A 24,954-nucleotide genomic window follows, 5' to 3' on the forward strand; every position below is an offset into this window, starting at 1 on the left:
CTGTAAGCACTGACATCCCTAGTGAAGATATATAGAGATTGTTGCACTGGTTTTCCTCCTGGCAGGGCCTGCCTGCTTATTGAACAATTGAACCATCCATCACGGGAACACATTGCCAAAACTGTCGCACAGGGAAATGCTGCATGAAAGTGCTAACAGAAAAAAACACTCACGTCTCAAAGTGATGCAAAAGAGTTACAGAAGGAAGCAAAATCAGGGCATGAAACAATCACATTTGCAATTAACAGAGATTTAAGAACGCACACTAAATATGTAGTAGTTTCCTATAAATGTATTCTATGAATCTCAAATCCAAATTGGGTAAAATTTCTCAATATTGTACTAGACGAACAGAAGCAATTCTTATATTTCTTTACACAATTCTCACTTATCATCACTGAGAACACGCTTCCGGAAATCAGTCACCATCATTGGCAGTCCTTCCCTTAGCGAGATCTTTGGCTCCCAGTTCAGCAGTTCCTTTGCTTTAGAGATATCTGGTTTCCTTTTGTGAGGATCATCTGCAGTGTTTAGTTTAAATGCAATTGTGGAACTAGGATCTATTACCTCTTTCACAACCTGCAACAAGCAGAGAAGTTGACAACGCATCAGGTGAAACGAAAATAATAGAAAAAATGCTTGCACTAGGAGCCATAAAAAAGAACAAGAAAGAAATAATCTAACGACAAACCTCAGCAAGTTCTAACATGGTGAACTCCCCTGGGTTACCCAGATTGAAAGGCCCAACATGCTCACTTTCCATTAGCCGAATTAATCCATCAACCTGGTCAATGATAAAATAAAATTGTAGGGGTAAGCAAGGGGAGAGGGGTGGTTTAGTATATATTAATTATAACCTTATCATGAATCTTCTATCCACTGAATCCAAAAATGCCATAAAAGACCAGTCACCATGCAGTTGACATCTATTTAAAACTTGTATAATTTAAATAATGTTTGTTTTAGATTTCTGGTGACCAGGATGCCTGACCAATTCAAATAGCCGCTTTATTACAATCACTGGCCCATTAGCCATGAGGTTCCACGTAGACAAACAAGTCCTTGGACTTGTATTTTCCACATTAGTTTCGATTCTTTATTTGTTTCACTTTCATCCATGTTTCTACACATCTATTTGGCCATTCAAGTCATGGGTTATGCTTTGGAAGAAGCAAGTTTCCTTGTATGTTTGACAACTGCATCTATGATTTCAGCATCGCGTACAACAGTAAGCATCTTGCAGGTTCTTGAATGACAAAAACATTGAACTACAGAAGCGAGTTTCTGGGGGGATCATAGGTCATAGTATAACATAACCAGGAATTAGCAGTCATTTAATCAAAGACCAAATCTTGACGGAAAGTCACTGAATGTCTTGTAGCATCTGTTTGGAAACTGCCCATTGGGGGCAGCTGGAGTGGATCTGGGGAATACTCAGTGTCAAAACTGTTTAGGATGGAGGTAGTTATAAGACGTGAGGGAATTGAAGTGGCATTTGTTGACTCCAGTTCCTCATTTCAGCTATCACCTGAATGAGGGGGTATTTAGAAATGTCCATGCCAGCTACCACAATGATGGAATTTACAGCTGCTCTGGTGACCTTCCCAGGATCCTTCCTAGTTATAATCCCCAATTTAGCTCTATAACTGCTCCCAGACAACGATATGGATTTGCCAAAATCATGAAATATGGAAATTCAGTATTTGCATTGTATCCCTATCTGCCTCCAACAGCCAATTTCCGAACAGAGCCATGGTAATGATGTTTCCCTTTGATGAGGAGTTCCTTGTTGCCAAGTAGATCCCATTGGAGGTGCCATTTCAAGAAGAGCATGTGAGCTACTACACATCTCGGGGAATTCACTTAGTGAACCCTATTCCTGTCCAGCAAATAGTGTAGAAAAAGAGAATCAGACCCACTATTTTCTTGTTGCAGTATGTGGTCTCTCTCTCTCTCTTGTTAAAATATGTACATATATATATTTATATATATATAGATTACGACACATACACATATATATATTAATTATATATATGTCTATGTGTCTATCTACATATATAAATATATATATATTTATATCTTTTGTAAATAGACCCATATAGGGGTAAAACAGTCTTTTTACTTCTTATCGCATATTGTATTTTTTCTCCTTTTCTTTTATTTCCTTTTTTTTCTTTCTTTATTCTTTTCCTTTTCCACCTTGGAATGGGCCCCACCTAGGGGGACGTTGGAGCATCCAACGGTCATATTTATGACCGTTGGAAGGGCTCCAACATCCCTCTAGGAGCCCTTCCAAGGCCTCCTCTTTTGTCTATAAATAAAGGGGTTTCTCCCCATTGTAAAACATGCTTCTTTGAAGCCTTTTGAGTGGAATATATATTTTTCCTCTTCTTTTGGGTGCCTTACCACTTTAAGTGGTTGTGTTGTTCTTTTGCCCATTAGTGGCTATTTGTGTATATGCGTGCTCTCTTGTTTTGCTCTTGGAGACTTCATCCGGCACTTCATTACATGGTATCAGAGCTACTAAACAAGGTGATATGAGTATTAGGGACTACTATAGTGCCCTATCTTCTTTATGGGATGAACTTGTCCTTCTCGAACCCCAATGGGAAGGTAGTGCTATTGCTATGAGGCAAGAGCAAATGGAAAAAGAAAGATTTTTCCAATTTATTCATGGGCTTCGCCCCGAATTTGAGCAACTTAGAGGATCCCTTCTCCATAGGGCCTCTACTCCTCTAAGTGATATTTTGGCCGACTTATGTCAAGAAGAGACTCGTTTGGCATTAAAACGAGATGTTGATGAAGTTCATGCCGTATCTAGACCCGGCAACAATGTAAGGCCATACAAACCACCTCATTTCTTCAAAAATAATGGTGGTGGAGGAAGGAAAATCATTTGCCATAATTGTAATGAACCGGGCCATATTCGTCCGGATTGCCCAAGATTTAAAAAGAAGGTGGCCTCCGTTGGTGAAGCTCCTTCAAGTGAAGACTCAAAGAAAGATGGTGACATAAAAGAGTCTCTTGCTCATCTTACCGAAACTCTTCAACAATTCATGAAGATGAGCTCCTCTCAGTTTTCTTCTACACCATCCACTTCCGGCGCCGCTATCTCCTCCTTCCCAGGTATGACCTCTTGGATTCTTGATTCGGGTGCCTCCTTTCATATGACTCCGAATGCATCACTCTTATCAAAAACAAGTCTCAACAAATTTAAATCTTTTGTCTCCACTGCCGATGGAACATCCTTGGATGTTGAAGGCATTGGGAATCTTGAGAAAACTTATAATGAAAACAAAGAATTTTATGTTCCCAAAATTCGAATTATTCCAAAACTTAATTTAAATCTATTTTCCGTTTCCCAAATTACCGATTTTGAATGTAATGTCACTTTTTCTCCTACCCATTGCTATGTGCAGGATCTCCGGTCCGGGAAGCGGATTGGGCAAGGCCATAGAAGAGGAGATCTTTATTATATGGATTTTTTGTCATTGCCAACCAAATCATTTTGTAATCATGTTCAATCCAAAGATATTGAGACTTGGCATAAAAGACTTGGACATCCTAGTGTTTCTAAATTGTATCTCTTTCCTTTTTTGGAAAAATTTTGTAATACAAATACATTCACATGCAATGATTGTATCCTTGGAAAAATTCATTCGCTTCCGTATTCTCATAGTAATTTTGTGTCAAAAAGACCTTTTGAACTTGTGCATTCCGATGTATGGGGACCGGCACCCGTTCTGTCCAAGGGAGGCTACTCTTACTATGTTAGTTTTGTTGATGACTTTACTAGATATACATGGGTATACATTATTAAAAATAAATCCGATGTCTTTAATAATTTTAAAGAATTTCATATTCTTATTCAAAACCAATTTCAAAACAATATAGCTATATTTAGATCCGACTCTGGAGGAGAATACATGTCTAAAGATTTTCAAAATTATTTCAAAACAAATGGAATTTTACATCAACGATCTTGTCCTAAAACCCCACAACAAAATGGTCTTGCGGAAAAAAAACATAGACATTTAATTGAAACTACAAGAACACTTCTTGTTTCTAAAAATGTTCCTAAAAACTTTTGGGCCGAAGCTCTTCTTACCGCAACATATTTAATCAATCGTATGCCCTCTGCTTCTTTAAAAAATGTATCACCTTTTGAAAAATTATTCAAAATTACTCCAGATTTTAATAGATTAAGGATATTTGGATGTAAATGTTTTGTGCTTGTTTAAGGACAAGATAAACTATCACCTAAAGCTATTGAATGTGCATTCATTGGATATGGTGAAAATAAAAAAGGTTATAGATGCTATGACACTCGAAATAATAAACTCTATATATCAAGAAATGTAAATTTTCTTGAAGAACAAAATGGATTTGATGATCACACATCTAGAGAAAACCTTGACTATTCCTTCCTATTTGATCTTGCTCCTAGAATTGAAACACCAGATGCAAGTACTTGTGATAATACTTGTGATGGCATCTCCCATCATAATGATATACTTCAGCATGGTAATGATTCTCAAGTTGAGAATCTTAATGAAATGAATGTATATACCCGGCGGTCAGGAATTGAACATCAACCTGCTCTTGAAAGATATTCTCAAGATCTCTCATTAGAAGAACCTATTAATGCACCTAGGAGATCTTCTCGTAATAGTAGACCTCCACAAAAATTTGTATCTTATGAATCTTTCTCACCTAATTATAGGGCTTGTCTCATGTTAATTCATTCATATCATGAGCCTACTTCCTTTAAAGAAGCTAAAGATCATCCACATTGGATTGAAGCAATGAAAGTTGAATTAGAGGCTCTTAATAAAGCTCAAACTTGGAGTATTATTCCCCAACCATTAGGAAAAAAGGCAATTGGGTGTAGATGGGTATATAAAGTTAAAACCAAGTGTGATGGATCTCTTGAGAGATACAAAGCTCGTTTGGTTGCAAAAGGCTATGCCCAAGAATATGGAATTGATTATGAGGAAACCTTTGCTCCCGTAGCTAGGATGACTAGTGTGAGAACTTTAATTGCCTTAGCCTCCATTAAACAATGGCCTATATATCAACTTGACGTTAAAAACGCTTTCTTAAATGGAAATTTATATGAAGAAGTGCTTATGGATCCTCCGCCAGGTCTTGAAATTGGTAAAGGAAATATTCTAAAGTTAAATAAAGCTCTCTATGGTCTTAAACAAGCACCTAAAGCTTGGTATGACCTTTTTAGCAAAGTAGTTCTTGATAATGGTTTCTCCTCATGTTATACTGATACTGCTTTGTTTGTTAAAAATTCTAATGATCACATTACAATTCTGTTATTATATGTTGATGACATGATTATCACAGGTAATGATAAGAGAGGTATTAACCTTATTAAGAATATTCTCAAAGAAAATTTTGATATGTCTGATCTTGGTTATCTAAGATATTTTTTAGGTATTGAAGTTGCATACTCTCCCAAAGGGTATGTCCTCTCTCAGATGAAGCTTGCCTCCGACATTATTGACAGATCTGGACTGACTGATGACAAGAAGGTGGAGACGCCAGAAATAATCAATGCCAAGATGAGAGCTAGTGATGACACTCCTTTAGCTGATCCCACACCTTATCGTCAATTGATTGGGTCGCTCACATACTTATCCATCACTAGGCCCGATATTTCTCATGCAGTTCATAGTGCAAGCCAATTTCAGACTGCTCCCTCCACCATTCACATGGCTGCTGTCATGAGAATTATCAGATATTTGAAAGGCACCATAACAAAAGGATTATTCTTACCCTCTTCTTCACCTCTTACTTTACTTGCTTATACTGACTCTGATTGGGGTGGTAACCCCGATGATCGTATTTCTACCACAGGGTATTGTGTGTTTCTTGGAGAGTCACTTATCTCTTGAAGGTGTAAGAAGCAACAGAAAGTTTCACTCTCTTCTACTGAAGCAGAGTATCGTGCGATGGCCACTACCACCACGGAGATCGTATGGTTAAGAAGTTTGCTTAAAGATATGGGAGTCTCATTCTCAACTCTCTCAAAGCTGTGCTGCGACAACAAGAGCTCTATCTACATTGCTAGCAATCACACCTTTCATGAAAGAACAAAGCACATTGAGATGGATTGCCATTATGTTCGTGATGAGTTCCTACGAGGCACCATTCAATTGCCTTATGTTCCAACCGAGTACCAGTTGGCGGACTTCTTCACCAAAGCTTTGCCATCGCCTCGTTTCTTCTTTCTCCTTAGCAAACTCTCGGTGATCTCACCGTGTGTTTGAGGGGGGGTGTTAAAATATGTTGTACATATATATATTTATATATATATATTACGACACATACACATATATATATTAATTATATATATGTCTATGTGTCTATCTACATATATAAATATATATATATATATATATATATATATATATATATATATATATATATATATATATTTATATCTTTTGTAAATAGACCCATATAGGGGTAAAACAGTCTTTTTACTTCTTATCACATATTGTATTTTTTCTCCTTTTCTTTTATTTCCTTTTTTTTCTTTCTTTTTTATTTTCTTTATTCTTTTCCTTTTCCACCTTGGAATGGGCCCCACCTAGGGGGACGTTGGAAGGGCTCCAACGTCCCTCTAGGAGCCCTTCCAAGGCCTCCTCTTTTGTCTATAAATAAAGGGGTTTCTCCCCATTGTAAAGCATGCTTCTTTGAAGCCTTTTGAGTGGAATATATATTTTTCCTCTTCTTTTGGGTGCCTTACCACTTTAAGTGGTTGTGTTGTTCTTTTGCCCATTAGTGGCTATTTGTGTATATGCGTGCTCTCTTGTTTTGCTCTTGGAGACTTCATCCGGCACTTCATTACATCTCTTTCTCTCTCTCTCTCTCTCTCTCTCTCTAAAGGAGTCTTCGACCCTGTATTTTCAAGTCAAGAAAAGGGGTCGCCGGAACCCCTCCTTTCTCTCTCTGTGTGACAAATGGGGTTTGGCCAAACCATGTTTTCAAGTTGGATAAAAAGAGGAGACACAGGAACTCTCTCTCTCTGAGCCAACCTGACCCAGGCCTATCGATAAGTATCAGGCAGAGATTTTTGCTCCGGCCTGATATGAGTAGAGTCAGTCTTTTGGCGGCCTGAGTTCCATGATTTTATCATCCATTTCCGAACATAGGATGCTTTTGTCAAGGAGCATGTGTCTTGGTGGGTGCAGCATGAATGGCAATGACCAAGTACCTTAGTAAAGGTGAATATACTAAAATTTACTTCTAATAAAAAAACTATGGTCATCTATGTGCAGTAAGAGAGCCCACATTCTTGTTTACATATGTGGAATGAAGTTAGCAACTTCAGATTGTCTAATTCTGAGGATATACTTCAGTGGAAGGGTGGAGACACTACCATAGTGAGTCGGAGGGAACTATGGGATGCTATTCCATATAAGCATCCAGCACAAAGATGGAGGTTGAACATCTGGCATAAAACCACATCCCTAGGGCAACTTGGTTCCTCTATGTTGCTGTTGAGATTAAGCATCTTACATAGGATCACCTTTGCAGTCTTGGCTTCCAACATCCTAGTTGTCCTCTTTGTATGAAAGAAGAAGAAAATAATCATCGTTCATCACATGCTCTATGGTAGCTAATGTTTGGAAGCATATTACTTTATATTTTTGGTTAAGAGATCTCCTTGGCAGTCCATCATTCATAAGCTTAAGTGGTGGTTAGAGAAGCAACACCATTTTAATTGGACCAGAAAGTGTTGAGATCTCATGTTTCACTTAGTCTTCTAGAAGCTGTGGACGTGTAGCAATAAGGTCATGGATGAAGACACCAAGCTGAATGCACAATCCATCAAAATAATTATTTGGAATTCTTATAGGAAAATATATAAAATTGATTGGCAAAGGAATGAAAGAGCTATAATTTCCCAGTGGTTAGACAGTGAACAGATTCCCAGGTAATTCTCAAGGATCTAATGATATTGTTTGCTGCTTGGAATATGAAGGGACTAGAATTCTTGTGACAATAAGAGATTTTGGAGGTATAACAGCAGCAATGTGCTTTTTTAGAGATATTAGTATCCTGAATTGGCTGTCCTTGAATATATGCAAGTGGGGCTAGGCATTGAGTAGATCAACCTAATTCACACACTTCCTAAGAAGTCATCTACCCTTTCACAGCCTTTGCTTTAGGGCCTTTATAATTTCTTAACCAACTGAACAGATTTGCCATATTTAATTCAAAATTTCACCACCAGATGCTAGTTCAACAGATTTTAGCACAGTTCCAACCAGCCATGCCGATTGCATAAGCTTGAGAGAGACTGTTGTACCAAGCATGAACATGTTGAATTTGTTGTCATTTGATTGAGCTAGAAGAGAGCTTCAATGATTTACAAGAAAGATGTCTAACAATCATATAAAACCAGCCATGCTGATTTCTTCAGCTTGACAGAGATTATTGTACCAAGCTTGAACATGTTGAATTTGTTGTCATTTAACTGAGCTAGAAGAGAGCTTCAATACTCTAAAGAAAGATGTCTAACAATCATAAAAAACCAAGACCATGACAACTCATGCTAAGTCAATATATAAAACACAGGTTCAGCATCAACATCTCATATCTAATCAAGAGAGTTCATTCACAACCAGTTATGTTATACATTAATGTCTGGTTTCGTGGGAAAGGAAGGGGGTGGGGGGTTTAGGAGTTTCTTCATTGTTACTATACAGTAGATGAATATGTTAAGGCATCTTTCCTCTGACCACGGGTACGTATACAAACACAACATTTAACTTCATATTTTCTTTTTCTTTCAAGCTTGTAGTAAGCCTATGCTTTCTTAAAAATGAACTCGGCAGATTGACATAGAAAAATAAAATGCAATCTATGGTGAAGAATAGACAACCACTATTCTGAAAAATCTAATATGTATTGTTAGTGTGTTGCATACAATGGATACCTGAGGTTGAACAGAATAGACAGGTAAACAATGTCAAGAAGTAGCCAAATAAATGCATGAAAACAACAGGACTTCAGACTCCATTAATTCTAAAACATGCAGAAAGAGCAGTCAATAAATCTAATGAGAAGGCAATTATAAGGAGAATACCAGATCAGACACATACTGAAAGCTTCTGGTCTGTTTGCCATCACCATACACAGTCAAAGGCTCTCCACGGAGGGCCTACAAAAACAAAACAAAATTGCTGCTTAACCATAAAACTACCAAAACATGAAATTCGTAATCCCCCAGGGATCCATGATGGAAGCTACAAATTAAATTATTGGCAATTATCCAAGAAACCAACCTGAGCAACGAAATTGCTGACGACCCGTCCATCATCTATACACATCCGTGGTCCATATGTGTTGAAAATTCGAGCTATGCGTACCTGAACATGGAACAACCTTTGAATCTTTGATTAGGAAGTACTTAATTAGGAAAACGTGAGTGTTAGATTTTGTTTCTGAACCAACTACAAGGTTTCTACCATTCTATTTCTCCTTAGATATTTATCATTATTTTTGTAGTTTCATTGTTAATCTAAACATGGAAAAAATCATTGGCTTATCAAATTATTTATTGAGCCAATGAAAAACAGTAAACAAAAAGACAGAAGCAAAGTGAAGAAATACGTGAAAAATCATGAGATATTCATGTCAATACATTAATAATTGAAATTGGTGCACCTCCATAACAATTGTAGTTCCATCGTTGTCCAATTTGTGGGTGATCTTTGTAAGGAATCCATCATTGTCCAATTTGTGGGGGATCTTTGTAAGGAATACTTAGGCCGGGAAAAGAAAATTCTTACTGGTATAACCATTTCACCCTAACACAATATGATAAATTGCACAAATGACACCATGTGCATGTCATGAGTAGCATAGAGCAGTACATGTCTCAAGAACCACACATCAGCTAAAATGTTTCCTCTAATGCATTCTAGTTATCCACATAGGAGCAAAATATTGTTGAATGTAGTAATATCGTATAAAAAAGAGATAGATTGATTGTGTTGATTATACAAGTTGGAGACCAGGTACTGAAAATGTCTACAAAGATCTGTTACCTCAACATTTGCACCTCGATGGTAATCCATTGCCAAAGTCTCAGCTGTCCTTTTTCCTTCATCATAACAGCTTCTTACACCTGAACAGGCACAAGCCTTCAAGTTTCAATAATAAACTCAATGTTATTGATGCAGAATCTAGTCCTCAATGTGGACAAGAAATTAAAATTTCTCACTTTGTTTATCAATATTTTGAAAAACTTTAATACAGCTCAATTCAATATGAGAAACTGAAATAATTTCCTACGTGAATCTATTGCAAATTATAACAAACGTTGTTCTAGCAGAAATTATTCATTCTCTTAAATTCAACTTGCGTTCATTTCTTTTTCAAATTATAGCCTTCAGTATTTTGGAATTTGCTGAGATTTTCCGAACATGGAAACATACAAAAATTTAATTGTTCTTACATTTTCCTAGTAATTGAATTACAAAGATCATCCTGACATAGATATTGTGAGCACGGTACAAATCATAATCACCAAATGTTGTGATGTTTCACTGTGTTTAAAGAATTGCTTAAATACAAATTCTAAAAATATCATGCTTCAGTCTTCACTTTCAATGTTTATTTCTTTATTAAAAACACGTATTTCAAAGAAAATGAATTTGTTTTAGATCCTCTCGAGAAAATCCCTTTCTGATAAAATCATGACTGATATTCACGACTACGGTAAAAGTACACTGAAAGCATATAAAACATAATTGGAAGAGAGAGAGAGGATAATGACATGTATAAAAAAAATTAATTAACAAATAAAGAGCAGTCTTAAAGAAAGAAAAACTAGAGAAAGAAAACCACATGAGCACTATGCAAAGGGCGGGTATAAGTTGTTCCCCCTTCAGATAAGACTAATATGAACAAGGATATCATTAAATGTTGCTTGTCTAGCCTTATCTATGGAAAGAAAGTGCAGATTAGAAGATCACTCACCTATAGGGTTGACGTTACCCCAATATGATTCCTTCTGAGGGTGCTCAAGTGGGTCACCATAAACCTCGCTAGTACTTGTCAAAAGAAACCGCGCTCCAATTCTCTTTGCCAGACCCAACATGTTCAGAGTCCCCATCACATTTGTCTTGTAATCATTGTTAGGGACACATATAGCCATCACCCAGACCATTCATCTGATGCTGAGTATTTCAAATTTTCAATACCTCATACATTTCAGGAATCCCAATCAACATAGCTTTAGCATGAACAAACTGTGAAAGTATCTCCAATAAGATACTAATATCAAGACCTTAATATTCTTGATATTAAACCCACCACGAAAGCACAATAAGAACACTTTAGAACACTTGTGCACAAAAAGCACAACCCACAAATAACTCACAAATGCACAAAGGCATAAAAACAATGGAATCGATTTATTGAGAACTTGGGCTTTGACTCAAAGCCATGAGAAATACAAAGGGGTGAAACCCTTATTTATAACAACACAAGAGGGGCCTTGGAGGGGCTCCACTCATAGACATTGGAGCCCCTCCAACGGTCACAAATGTGACCGTTGGAGAGGGCCCAACGTCTATGTTAGTGGGCCTCCCAAGGTACCTTTTGGTACATTACATAAAAGAAAATAAAAAATAAAAGAAAAAAGAAAACGAAAATAAATTACAATCACATTCATAAATTGAATGTGCGTAAAATGGAGGAAAAGACTAATCTACCCCTACGGCTAAACAAAACAGAAATATATATTTTATATATATAATAAGTAAATACATATACATATATATTAATATATGTATATGTATTACTTTATATATATAAAATATATATATTACATTGAATGATTAGGTATATAATTTAACACCCCCCCTCAAACCTAGGGCAGGATGACCGAGAGTTTGCTAAGAAGAAAGTTGAAACGCGGAGCACACAAGGCTTTAGTGAAAAAGTCCGCTAATTGATATTCGGACGTGACATATGGAAGGTCAATGATTCCTTTGAGGTACGCCTCCCGAACGTAGTGACAATCCATCTCTATGTGTTTGGTCCGCTCATGAAAAGTGTGATTCTTAGCAATATAAATCGCACTTTTGTTGTCACAACAAAGCTTAGTAGGCCCTTCAATAGTGATCCCCATGTCTTCCAACAACTGATGAATCCAAACAATTTCCATGGTAGTAGTTGCCATGGCACGATATTCTGCTTCAGTTGATGATAGAGACACCTTTTGCTGCTTCTTACATCTCCATGAGATTAATGAGTCACCTAAGAATACACAAAAACCAGTGGTGGAGTGACGGTTATTTGGGTCACCTCCCCAATCAGAGTCAGTATAAGCAATTAATCTTAACTCAGAAGAAGAAGACAAAAAAACTCCCTTATTAATAGTGTGCTTTAGATATCTTACGACACGTAAGATAGTACCCATGTGAACAGAAGTTGGTGCATGCTGAATTTGACTTGCCGTATGCACCGCATGTGAGATATCTGGTCTGGTGATGCTTAGGTACATCAACGATCCTACTAGTTGCCTGTAGGGAGTAGGATCGGAGAGGGGAACACCATCATCAATCTTTATTTTAGCTCCTACTATAGCAGGAGTTTCACAAACTTTATCATCTGTAATACCTGACCTGTCAATAATCTCAGATGCAAGCTTAGTTTGAGATAGAAAATATCCTCTATGAGAGTAACCTACCTCAATACCCAAAAAATAAGTTAAGAAGCCTAAGTCAGACATTTCAAACTTATCCTTTAAAATGGATTTTATGCTTTTAATCCCTTTAGAGTCGCTCCTAGTTATAAGCATGTCATCCACATAAAGTAGTAGAATGACAATCCCTGCATTAGATTTTCTAACAAACAAAGCAGTATTAGTAAAGCAGGATGAGAAATCATTTTCTAACATTATGGAGTTAAACCTATCATACAAAGCCTTGGGAGCTTGTTTTAAACCATAAAGTGCTTTCCGAAGACGAAGCACTTTTCCTTTAGGATATTCCATTCCAGGAGGAACATCCATATATACTTCTTCGTTTAAATCTCCGTTTAAAAACGCATTCTTAACATCCATCTGATAGATGTTCCATTTATTGATTGAAGCAACAGTTATAAGACATCGGACGGTGACCATTCGAGCAACGGGGGCAAAAGTCTCCTCATAATCAATCCCATATTTTTGACCATATCCTTTTGCAACTAAGCGGGCCTTATATCTCTCAAGAGACCCATCACTCTTAGTTTTGACTTTAAATACCCATCTACACCCTATTGCTTTCTTGTCTTTAGGAAGGTCTTGAAACTCCCAGGTCTTTGCTCTTTTTAGGGCTTCAAGTTCATTATTCATAGCAACTATCCATTCCGGGCATTTTCGTGCTTCCTCGAAATCCCTAGGTTCTATGTATGAGTGAATGGCGCTTAGACAGACTCTATATTTTGGTGAAAAAGACTCATATGAGATGAACCTAGAAGGAGGTCTTCTTGATCTTTCGGTCCTACGAAGATTTCCTTCACTTGGAGGGATAGACTCACTATCATATCTTTCGAGGGCACTTCTAAAAGTACTCCTATCTCTATGAGAGTAAGTTATAGGATCTCTATGTGGTTCTTCATTGATGTGTTGATCAGAATGAGTTTCATCATTTTGATTAGTTTCATCATCACTAGTATCATCATCTTCAGTTAATAAATCAAACAGAAAAGAACAGTCAATATTCTCGTCATTGGTTTCAAGTTTTTCGAAAGAAGCTTACATTTCTGGAAACATATAGTTTATCACTCTTAACATCATAACAGCGAAAACCTTTATGAGTTTCAGAATAACCAAGAAAGGCACAAGGAATGGCCTTAGGAGAGAGTTTGTCATTTTTATCAGTAAAGACAAAACATTTACATCCAAAAACCCTTAACCTGCTATAATCAGGTTCTTTTTCATATAATTTTTCAAATGGGGAAATCTTGTTCAAGTTTTTAGATGGAAGTCTATTTATGAGATAGACAGAAGTAAGAGCGGCCTCCGCCCAAAGTTTTTTTGGAATATTTTGGGAAATGAGCAAAGTTCGTGTGGTTTCAATAATATGCCTATGTTTTCGTTCAGCCAACCCATTTTGTTGGGGGGTTTTGGGACAAGACTTTTGATGGAGAATTCCATAGTTTTCAAGATAGTTTTTGAATTCATTGGAAAGGTATTCACCACCCGAATCGGTTCTAAAATTTTTTAAATTTCCATTGAATTGATTTAAAACCATCATATGAAATGTTTTAAATGTTGAAAAAACTTCATGTTTATGTTTAAGAAAATATATCCAACTAAACCTAGTGAAATCGTCCACAAAGATAACATATTAAGAGAAACCTCCCTTGGATATCACCGGAGCCGAACCCCATACATCGGAGTGAACAATTTCAAAAGGTTTTGTTGTAAACATGGATCTTTGAGGAAAAGGAAGACTTCTCATTTTTCCAAGAATACATTCATTAAAAACAAAATTTTCATTACAAAGATGCTTAATAAAAGGCAAATAAGAGATTTTAACAATGTTGGGATGACCCAATCTCTTATGCCATACATGAATATCTTTGTTTTGAGCAACATTACAAAATTGATTCTTGGGCATTTTAAGAAAATCAACATAGTAGAGGTCTCCTCTCCTAGAGCCTTCCCCAATCAATTTCCCGGACTGGCGATCCTGTATCCAACATTTATTAGAAGAGAATTTTATATCGCAACCACAGTCCGAGAGTTGAGAAACGGAAAGTAAATTTAAGTTTAGTTTTGGTATAAGACGAATGTTTGGGATAAAGAAGTCTTGTTTTTCAAAATTGCCCATTCCTTTAATTTCAAGAGGGGTTCCATCCGCCGTTGAGACAAAAGATGGAAGGCAATTTTTAGAATAATCAGAAAGAAAACAATGGCTTGGAGTCATATGAAACGAAGCACCGGAATCAAGTAACCAAGATGTCTTACCAAGAGAGGAAGAGGATGACATAGCGGCTCCAGAAATGCCTCCTTTGAGAAGAGGTTGAAGAGCATCCATAATTTGATGAAGCGAAAGAGGTTCATTTGAAGTTGAAGGCCGTTCCTCCGATTGGGATGCTAAAGCCGCGGCAAGAAATTTCTTCCATTTGGGACAATTGGGTTTGATATGTCCCGGTTCTTTACAAAAATGGCAAGTTAATTTGCTATAATCTCTCTTGCCATATCGATCATTTTGCCCTTGATTTTTGAAATGGGGTGGTTTATAGGTCTTCAAATTATTTCTGGGTCTTGACACGGCATTAACCACTTCATAGTCACTTTGAGAAGGTGTAGCAAGGATGCTTGGGTTATTTTTACTAATCCCCATACGTGTTTCCTCACCACTTAGCTTGGTGATGACATCTTCAATAGATGGGGATGTGAAAGCCGATAGAAGAGAGGACCGAATTTGCTCAAATTCGGGTCTAAGACCATTTAGGAAGTTGAAAAATCGATCTTCCTCTAGTTGTTTGTGCCTTAATTCAATAGCTTCTCCGCTCCATTTTGGTTCGAGCATGGCAAGCTCGTCCCAAATAGATGACAATTCGGCAAAATATTCCCGAATAGATAAATCATTTTGTTGAAGAGTCAAGGCTTTCTTTTGGAGATAGTATTTGTGAGACAAGTCCCTTGAAGTATACATTTTTTCAAGGTACAACCAAGCTTCGGAGGCCCTTTTAAACTTAATGATGTTGGCATTGATCTTGGTTTCTACGGACAAAAAAATCCAAGACAATATTTTGAAGTTCTTCATTTCCCACTCATCATGTCTTTTGGAATATTCTTCTAAGGCCTTTTGTCTATCTTCTCCTTCAAGAATCTTAATTTTCCCTTTCTCTATAATAGAAAGCTTGGGTTCGAGTTCCGATATGGAGCCTTGAACGTAACCCCAAAGGCCTTTCCCTTTGATATGGGCTTCCATATTGCCGGCCCAAACATGGTAGTTCGAACCACTAAGTTTAAACCCAAGGGAGAAATGGGAGTCTTTTTCACCCATTAGAGAGAAGAGAAGATGAAAAATAATACGTACCTTAACGGATTTTCAACCTTTTCTTGACAAAAGTTGCTTCTAAAATATTGCCCGAAGTAAATGCTTCACTCAAAAACTTCACTAGCTTGAGGGCACGTTTTTCGAGGTGCTTCACAAGAGACGAGATGCACGATCCTCTTTCTTCCAACGAGGCTCTGATACCATGTGAAAGTATCTCCAATAAGATACTAATATCAAGACCTTAATATTCTTGATATTAAACCCACCACGAAAGCACAATAAGAACACTTTAGAACACTTGTGCACAAAAAACACAACCCACAAATAACTCACAAATGCACAAAGGCATAAAAACAATGGAATCGATTTATTGAGAACTTGGGCTTTGACTCAAAGCCATGAGAAATACAAAGGGGTGAAACCCCTATTTATAACAACACAAGAGGGGCCTTGGAGGGGCTCCACTCATAGACGTTGGAGCCCCTCCAACGGTCACAAATGTGACTGTTGGAGAGGGCCCAACGTCTATGTTAGTGGGCCCCCCAAGGTACCTTTTGGTACTTTACATAAAAGAAAATAAAAAATAAAAGAAAAAAGAAAACGAAAATAAATTACAATCACATTCATAAATTGAATGTGCGTAAAATGGAGGAAAAGACTAATCTACCCCTACGGCTAAACAAAATAGAAATATATATTTTATATATATAATAAGTAGATACATATACATATATATTAATATATGTATATGTATTACTTTATATATATAAAATATATATATTACATTGAATGATTAGGTATATAATTTAACACAAACAAGATGGCAATCCTCCACAAAGACCACCAGGTTAATGAGGAATAATAATGGCATCCAACTGCACAATATATGCACTTTTTTTAGCCCATAGGAGGTACACTACATACGCGCTCTCCAACACGTTCTTGTCCAACATCGCTGGGGTCAGGTGCAGTCAACGCTTCAGAGACAGTGCCCAGGAAGTCACCATTTATTTTGCCCTCTCAGTATTCCCTGACATCAGTCTTTCCCCTCCCATCTAAGTCACAGGGACTCGGCAAAGCAGGTGCCACACCCGCGTCGATGCGACGCGACGCAGGTGAACGTGCGGGTGCGGCACCCGGTGCGGTCAACACGACCCTGGGTGCGGTCAACGCACCCAGGGTCGTTTTCATCCAATTTTTTAACGTATTTTTTTTCAGTTGCCCGATTAAAAGAGGCTACGAAAGAGGATTAGGGCAAATTTTTTTTGCCCTAATCCTCTCCTCTCCTCTCCTCTCCTCTCCCGCGCAACTCCCTCTCTCGCTTGCCTCCTCTCCTCCCGACGTCTTGCAGGGGAGCCCGATGCCACCACCTCCTCTCCCTCGTCACAGGTACCCTCTCGCTCTCTCTCGCTTGCCCCCTCCCTGCTCCCTCTGATTTCAGGGGAGGGGCCGAGCCCCTCCCTGTTTTCGGTAGTGGAGGGGTCGAGCCCCCCACTCTGCTCCTCATTTCAGAGGAGGGGCCGAGCCCCTCCCTATTTTCGGCAGGGGAGGGGCCAAGCCCCCCACCTTGCTCCCTCTAATTTCAGGGGAGGGGCCGAGCCCCTCCCTATTTTCGGCAGGAGAGGGGTCGAGGCCCCCACCCTGCTCCCTCTGATTTCAGGGGAGGGGCCGAGCCCCTCTCAAGAAAAAAATTCTTCCAGGGGGCATTGCTCCCCTACGACCCCCCGCCAGGGGCGGCCCCCCTGGACCCCCGCTCGCTGAACGCGCAGCGGGACCCGCGCTTGGGGGGGGGGGGAGCCTCCGAACCCCCCAGTAAGGGCAAAAACTCTTAATCAGGCTCCACAATTCATCATTGGACTCGATATTATAAATCTTGATTGTCTGCATAATTGATTTTAATATAATTTTTTTTGTGTTTTTAGGAAAAAAATGACGGATAAAGGGAAAGGACTTGCATCATCTTCATCCCCATATGTGAGTTCTGCTGATAGTTTTGTTGATAGTTGTAGTGGGAGTGATGATATAGGGCCACTATGGGTACATGTGGATAAGCTTGCAAAAACTGGAGAAGGATGTGGTGGAAACAAGAGATTTCGATGCAAGCTCTCTGAAAGAGATTTTATTGGGTCTTACATAAGAGTGAAGACTCATTTGTTGAAGATATCAGGACATGGCATTTCAGGATGCAAAAAAGTTGATGAGGCAATGCGAAAACAATACAAGAAAATACAAGAAGAATATGAGAAGAGAAAGATAATGAGTGATTCTTGTGCAATTAGTGAGCCATTTGGAAGCCACCAAGAAGATGCTGAAAAAAAAGTCAATATAGGAGGTAGAGGAACGATACAAGCAAGATTCAATACATATGGAAGGGAGGATATGAATAAAAAAGTAAGGAGGTATTTTTATTCTAGTTCATTTCCATTTAATGCGGCTAGAAATCCTTATTGGAAGGATTTAGTAACATCTTTGGCAAATTGTAATTTGAGTGGCTATGTGCCTCCAAGCTCAGAAAAAATACGAACCACACTTCTTGCAAAAGAGAGGGCAAATGTGGAGAAGTTGCTGGAGATTAAAAAATATTCATGAGAGCAAAATAGAGCAGAGTTACCGGAAGCGCCTAGGCAAAAGGGGAAGCGCGAAACGTCGCGCTTCCGAAGCGTGAGGGGAAGCGTCCCCCTTTTTTGGGAAGCGCGCTTCCCTTTTATGGGAAGCGCGTCCCCCTTTTATGGAAAACGCGCTTCCCATAAATGGGAAGCGCGCTTCCCCCACGTTTCCCCCACGTTTCCCCCACGCTTCCCCCACGCTTCCCCCTCGCTTCCCCCTCGCTTCCTCATTTTTTTCATTTTTTTTCGCTTCCCCTCGCTTCCGGTTTGCTTCCTAGGTCGCTTCCGGTTCGCTTCCTAGGTCGTTTCCGAGACGGTTCGGAATTTTCTTCTAAGTGGTCCCACGCTTCCCCGCTTCCTAAATTTTTTAAAGTGCCTCGCTTCCCGCTCCCGCTTCCCGTATCGCTTCTCGCTCCCGCTTCCTCGACTGGTAACTCTGAAATGGAGTTTCTATTGTTTTTGATGGATGAACATCTATGCCACATGGGTGCGGGTGCGGGGATTCAGCACTTCCAAAAAAACCGGGTGCGGGGGTACGGCAGGAGCAAAAATGTAATATATATATATCATGTATAGTGTATATGTATGAATGTATGGTAGCTCTTAAGGTCCATGTGTAATGCCCGTAAAAAAAAAACGTGTCAGACTCGTGTCAGACATGTGCCCTGCATGTGTCAAACACGTGTCGGGGGTTTGGTCCACTGTGTCGGACCTGGGTCCGAACCGGACCCGAGCCTAACCCAGACCCGGGTTCTCGAAGCCTCGAGAACCCGCGTCTTTTAAAAGACGCAGGTGTCTCGGGCGAGGGGCAAAAACCCTCGCCCCTTCTCTCTCGCTCCTCCCTGTGGCCACCGAGCACCGGCGACTCGCCGCCGGCCCCACCTGTTCGCCTCCTCTCTCAGTCAGGCAGACCCCCCGACGACGCAAGCACCCCCCCTCTCCGTCCCCTGTGTCGCAGGACGTTGACGATCGAAGCCGACGACAGCCTCCAAGCTCCGGTGATCCCCCACCTTCGCCGCCTGTGTCCCTCGTCGTTGCCAACCTCCGAGCCTCTTCGCCTCCCCCTCTCTGAGTTCGACAGACCTCCCGGCGGCCACCTGCGACATCAGCGGCGACCTCCTGACTGGCGATCGGCTGCGCCAAAACCCCGACGCCGGGAAAGTCGGCGCCCCTTCCACTCAGCCTCTCTCCCTGTTACATCGGCGGTCTCGTTTCTTCCGGCCACCTGACGTTTACAACTGCCGGCGACAGCACCGTCGCTGTCCCCTCTCTGCTATGGTTGTCGTGGTTCCCGATGATCGTCGCCGTCAGCGAGCAACCCCGACGGCCCCGTTGCTGCGGCCTTTCGAGGTGAAAAACCCTCCCCTCCTTTTCTTCTCCTTTGTGAGGAGTTGGTCGACAGGGGGCTGAGCAACCCATTTTTTTTTTTTAAATTCAGCAGCCCATTTCATAGGGCAAAAGAATTTTTTTTTAAAAAAATCCAAAAAAAAATGGACAAAAATGACCCTGGGTGCGGTTAACGCACCTAAGGTCGGGTTGACCGCACCCGCACCCGCGTCGAGTCGCGTCGACGCGGGTGCGACACCCTGCTAGCCGAATCCCTGTGACATAGATGGACAAATATTCAAAGGCATCTACTGATCAATTTCATTGCTTGTTCGCTTAGTGGCCCAATATTCTTGAAAGCAGTTGATGCATCTGGGGAATATAAAAATGCAGAGTATTTGAAAGGGTTGTTTATAGAAGTCATAAAAGAAGTGGGTGATCAGAAAGTGGTACAAATCACTACAGACAACGCTCCAGTTTGTAAAAGTGCAGCGTTGAGTTTGGAGAGTGAGTACCCTCATATGTTTTGGACTCCCTGTGTAGCACACAACTTAAATCTGGCTCTAAAGAGTATCTGCAACCCCAACGAAAAAGAAAAATCATAAGCATATGCTTTATGTTCATGGATTGAAGATTTAGAAAGAAATGTCAAAAGCATTAGGAATTTTGTTGTTAACCACCATCGTGTTAATGCTATTTTAATAGGCATTCTGACCTGAAATTGTTGGTCGCTGAAACGCGTTTTGCGTCCATCATTGTGATAGTGAAGATGATTAAAAGAGTGAAGAATGCTTTGGTTAACATGGTGACTGATGAAAATTAGACAATCTATCATGCTGATGATGATATTAAGACTCAAGAAATTAAGAAATTCATTCTTGATGATGAGTTTTGGGACAAAGTGGTATACTTCCTTCAATTTACGCAACCTATTTGGAAAATGTTAAGAGAAGTTGATAAGGATGAGTCCATGCTTCACAGAGTTTATGAAATGTGGGATAATATGAATGAAAAAATACAAGTTATAGTTTTCAAGAATGAAAAAAAATTCCTGCATTGGATGATTCAGAATTTTTTAACCATATTCATTCAATTTTAGTCAGAAGATGGGATAAGAGCAACACTCCTTTGCAGTGCATGACACATTCTCTTAATCCAAAATATTATGCAAATAAGAGGCGGACAGGTGGTATTGATCGTGTCTCTCTAAATTTAGACCTAGAGCTATCAAGACATAGAAATATGTGCATGACAAGACTTTTTTCAGAAACATATCTTTTACATCAAGTCACACAAGAGTTTGAAAAATTTTCATCTTCGAGATTATATGGACCGACATTATTCGTGAGAGAGGAGGATAATATAGATACTATCACATGGTGGTCAACATTTGGATCAAAAACACCTCTTCTCCAACATCTTGCATTAAGATTGCTATGGCAATCTGCTAATTCATCTTGTTGTGAAAAAAATTGGAGCACATATTCTCAAATCCACAACATGAAGAGAAACAAACTCACTAGCAAGCGTGCAGAGGATTTAATATATGTTCATTCAAATCTTTGATTTCTTTCGCGAACCAATGATGAATATAGGTACTAATTTGCTCTCTTAGTTATTTGATTATTTCTTAGTTTTTCATTTAAATATACTTGTATTGTATTTAACATTTTCAAATTGGGTTTGTTACGCAAACAAGGAACATCCAAATTTTGGGATGTAAACCCAGAAGAGTTTGACTTCGAGGGAGAGGATGATTTCAACATAACAAACATGGATTTAGCTGGGCCCAGTATTCCTTCTAATGATGCATTTGATGATGAAGAAGAAAATTATTAAGATCCATTACTTCATCGTCATATACATTGTAGGATATACTTTTGGTATATAATTTAGTTCTTTTCTGCTTTACTTATTTGATTGATATTTAGGTTGATATATTGCATGCATGATGAATGACATTATGACAATGTTAACTGTTAAAACTTCAAAATTATATATATATATATATATATATATATATTTATATTATATTATATTTTTGCCCTGCCGCACCCCCGCACCCAAGGTTTTTGAAAGTGCCGCACCCGCACCCATGTGACATAGCCTCCCATCCATCCCATATCTTTGACATCCCTTTTATCCACTTATCAGGAATTTGGTGGTACCTATGCTAGTAAATAGATGATACATGAAGCAAAATCAAGAGAAGTAAATGGGGGAATTTGAAAAAGTGCGCACCTAGGAGAAATTGAAAACAGGAGTTTCATCCTGGTTGTAAGAATCTTGCTACTAAGTCTGCAGTTGGAGTTGCCTATACTCGATACTCCCTTTCACTCCCCATAAGAACACCCATCACAATCTATTGATGATGGAAAGCTCTACATGCCCAGGTCCTCGTTCAGATGAGTTTCATCCTCGTCATAAGATCTTGCTACTAAGTCAGCAGTTGGAGGAGTTTATATTCACACTCCCTTTTACTCCCCACAGGGAACACCCATCACAATCTGTTTGATGGAACTCTACATACCCAGGTATCCGTTCAGATGAGAAACAGCAATAATGCACATTCATTTTCAGCAACATATCATGCACAACCACTTTCTTCCATGGAAGCAGAAACAAGAAAATTGCAATTTGCATAGCAGCACTAAGAGCAAAATAGCACCAAAAAATTCTAGAGAAACATATCAAGCCAACAAAAAGAACAAGAACAGAAGTCACTGTAAAGGATATGATAGTCTTGATCGGATTATACTTGTAATGAACAGGCGAAGCTGGACAGGCCAGGTGATAGATCTGATCCACCTCCAACAGAATCGGCTCGACCACGTCGTGCCGGATCAACTCGAACCTCGGGTTACCGAAATGATGCATCACATTCTCCTTCCTCCCCGTGAAGAAATTATCCACAACTATGACATTATCACCCCTCTCAAGCAGCCTATCCACAAGATGGCTGCCGACGAATCCCGCCCCGCCGGTCACCACAATCCTCCGCGCCTGGTTCTTCAGGCCAACAGGCACCCTCCTGTTCTTAGCGACTACTTCATAGCTCCCATAGCCATGTCCATCAATCTCTTCATGATTCACTCTCGGAATCGCCGACGGGTAGACCAGGTGACGGTTCTCCACGGCGCCCAGTTTCGAGAGGCTCGGCTGAAGCATGAAGAATGTGGAGGCGATCAACATGCCCACAAGAACGAAGAGAAGCCTCTGTTCTTTCAGTAAGTAATTGAACAGCGACTTGGGCCATGATCTGGGCTTCTGAGGTTTAACCGAGAAGGGCGTCGCGTGCGTCGGCATCTGTAGTTCATCTTCACTTCTATAATTCGAGCTGTATTGCTTGTGCAATTGTTTCATGATGTGGTTATGTTCAAAATCGGAGGGAATCACGAATTCGACTACAGAATTTTGTGGCCAACTTCTGTCTCGCCAAGCAAAACAGTGATCGAGATGGTGGAAGAAGGGCGTACCTGGGAACCGCTGGATCTCCGAAATTCTCGAAAGAAAGAAAAAACTCCGAACGAAATCGCGGAATTGGCTCTACAAATGTTTTTTCCTAAGAAAGAAGATTCGCAATGTTAGGGGGCGATCAGGATGCGTCTAGAGAGTCAGCAGATTGGGGGGCGATCAGGATGCGTCTAGAGAGTCAGCAGATCTCCGGAATTCCTGCCACCCATTTCGAATCGTGAACAACTCGAACACTCGATGAAATCACAAATTTGAGCAAAGAAATTTTGTGGGTGTTTGTGATTTCTTCAAGAAATGAAGAGATCTCGAACAGAACGTAACTACATGCGACGGATCTCGCGACTTAACGCGTTGATTTGCGTCTCTGAAGATTCAAGAGTGCGTGATTTAGCTTCCCATTATGGCGTGAAGCGCGTGCCGTAGCGTTTCATGGGCATTTTGGTATACAGATCCATTTTGTCAATAAAACTGGTGGGGGTCTGCTTAATCCCAGCTTGCCTATCGAAAAAAAGAGAGTTTTCGAGTACAATCAAATCCGTGGCGCCGCCCTTGATTTGGAGGGTGAACACTGTGACTGGGTGGTTTTCTGTAACGATGCAAAAAAAAAAACAATCCTTCAATTCTCCTGTCGCCAATACATATATACGTTTAAAACCGAAAAATAACGGCAGCAAAATTCTCCTGAGAAATTAAACTTTTTATATTTCTTGCAGTTGTGTCAGCAAAACATCTGCAGAAACGAACAGATTAAAAAAATTAAGAAATTATGTATAAAAAATAAAAAAATAAAACAGTTTTTTCCAGCATATAGCCACTATAAAATGATGTTTTCAAAATATCGCTGTATTTTTGAAAAGTTTAAACGGCTGACGATATATCTTGTACTCGTTGTGATATGTTTGAAAACATCGCGATATTTGTGACACTGCCCTTGGTTTGACGCTCAAGTAAGAGTGCAGTCCTCCAATTTGGTCTTCATTATAAGGCTTAGTTTTTTTTTATATTTACTCGGAGAATTGCTTACCATGATGTGGCTGCACTTTAGAGAGAGAGAGAGAGAGAGAGAGAGAGAGGCTAAAGAATACAATAAATTTGACAGCAAAATAATGGAGATCCAAATTTCATGTCTTTCAAGAAAAAAAATCCAAGCTTGTCTCACTTTCTTTAAACAACACAAAATATATATGGGAAAGTATCTAAATAATGAAAATCTTTATGGCGCATTAAAGCCAAAAATTGAAGCGCCATAATAATGAAAATCTTTTATTGCTATGAAGTCCTTTTTTTTAGAGTAAAGAAAATTTATTTCCAAGTACAAGAGGTGAGGACGCTGAAACAATAGGCCCGGGTGTACATTCAAGTTCAAACCTGGCCACATAGCAGTGAAGATTGATTGAAAGAATTCACAATGCCAAAGCAAATGAGAAGCTGATTCTGTTTGTTTCCTGTACATAGTAGGGGCATTGACTAGCAAGATGACAACCGACTCTCTGTAGATGATCTTGTAGGGTGTT

General features: G+C 39.4%; 1 protein-coding gene across 1 annotated transcript; it reads right to left on the minus strand.

The window, feature by feature from the left end:
* Positions 1–222: 222 nt before the first annotated feature.
* On the minus strand, positions 223–23,931 carry LOC149839715 (UDP-glucuronic acid decarboxylase 1-like). The gene is made up of 7 exons (XM_090002770.1): positions 22,682–23,931; positions 11,008–11,152; positions 10,074–10,153; positions 9,309–9,392; positions 9,110–9,184; positions 692–784; positions 223–579 (listed from the first exon to the last, which is right to left on the minus strand). Exons 1-7 carry the CDS (start codon positions 23,327–23,329, stop codon positions 385–387), a joined length of 1,320 nt encoding a protein of 439 aa, XP_089858896.1. The 5' UTR covers positions 23,330–23,931; the 3' UTR covers positions 223–384.
* Between the last annotated feature and the right edge of the window lie 1,023 nt (positions 23,932–24,954).

This window comes from Nuphar pumila, chromosome 4, assembly GCF_984573655.1.
Source record: "Nuphar pumila chromosome 4, dmNupPumi1.hap1.1, whole genome shotgun sequence".
Taxonomy (NCBI): Eukaryota; Viridiplantae; Streptophyta; class Magnoliopsida; order Nymphaeales; family Nymphaeaceae; genus Nuphar; species Nuphar pumila.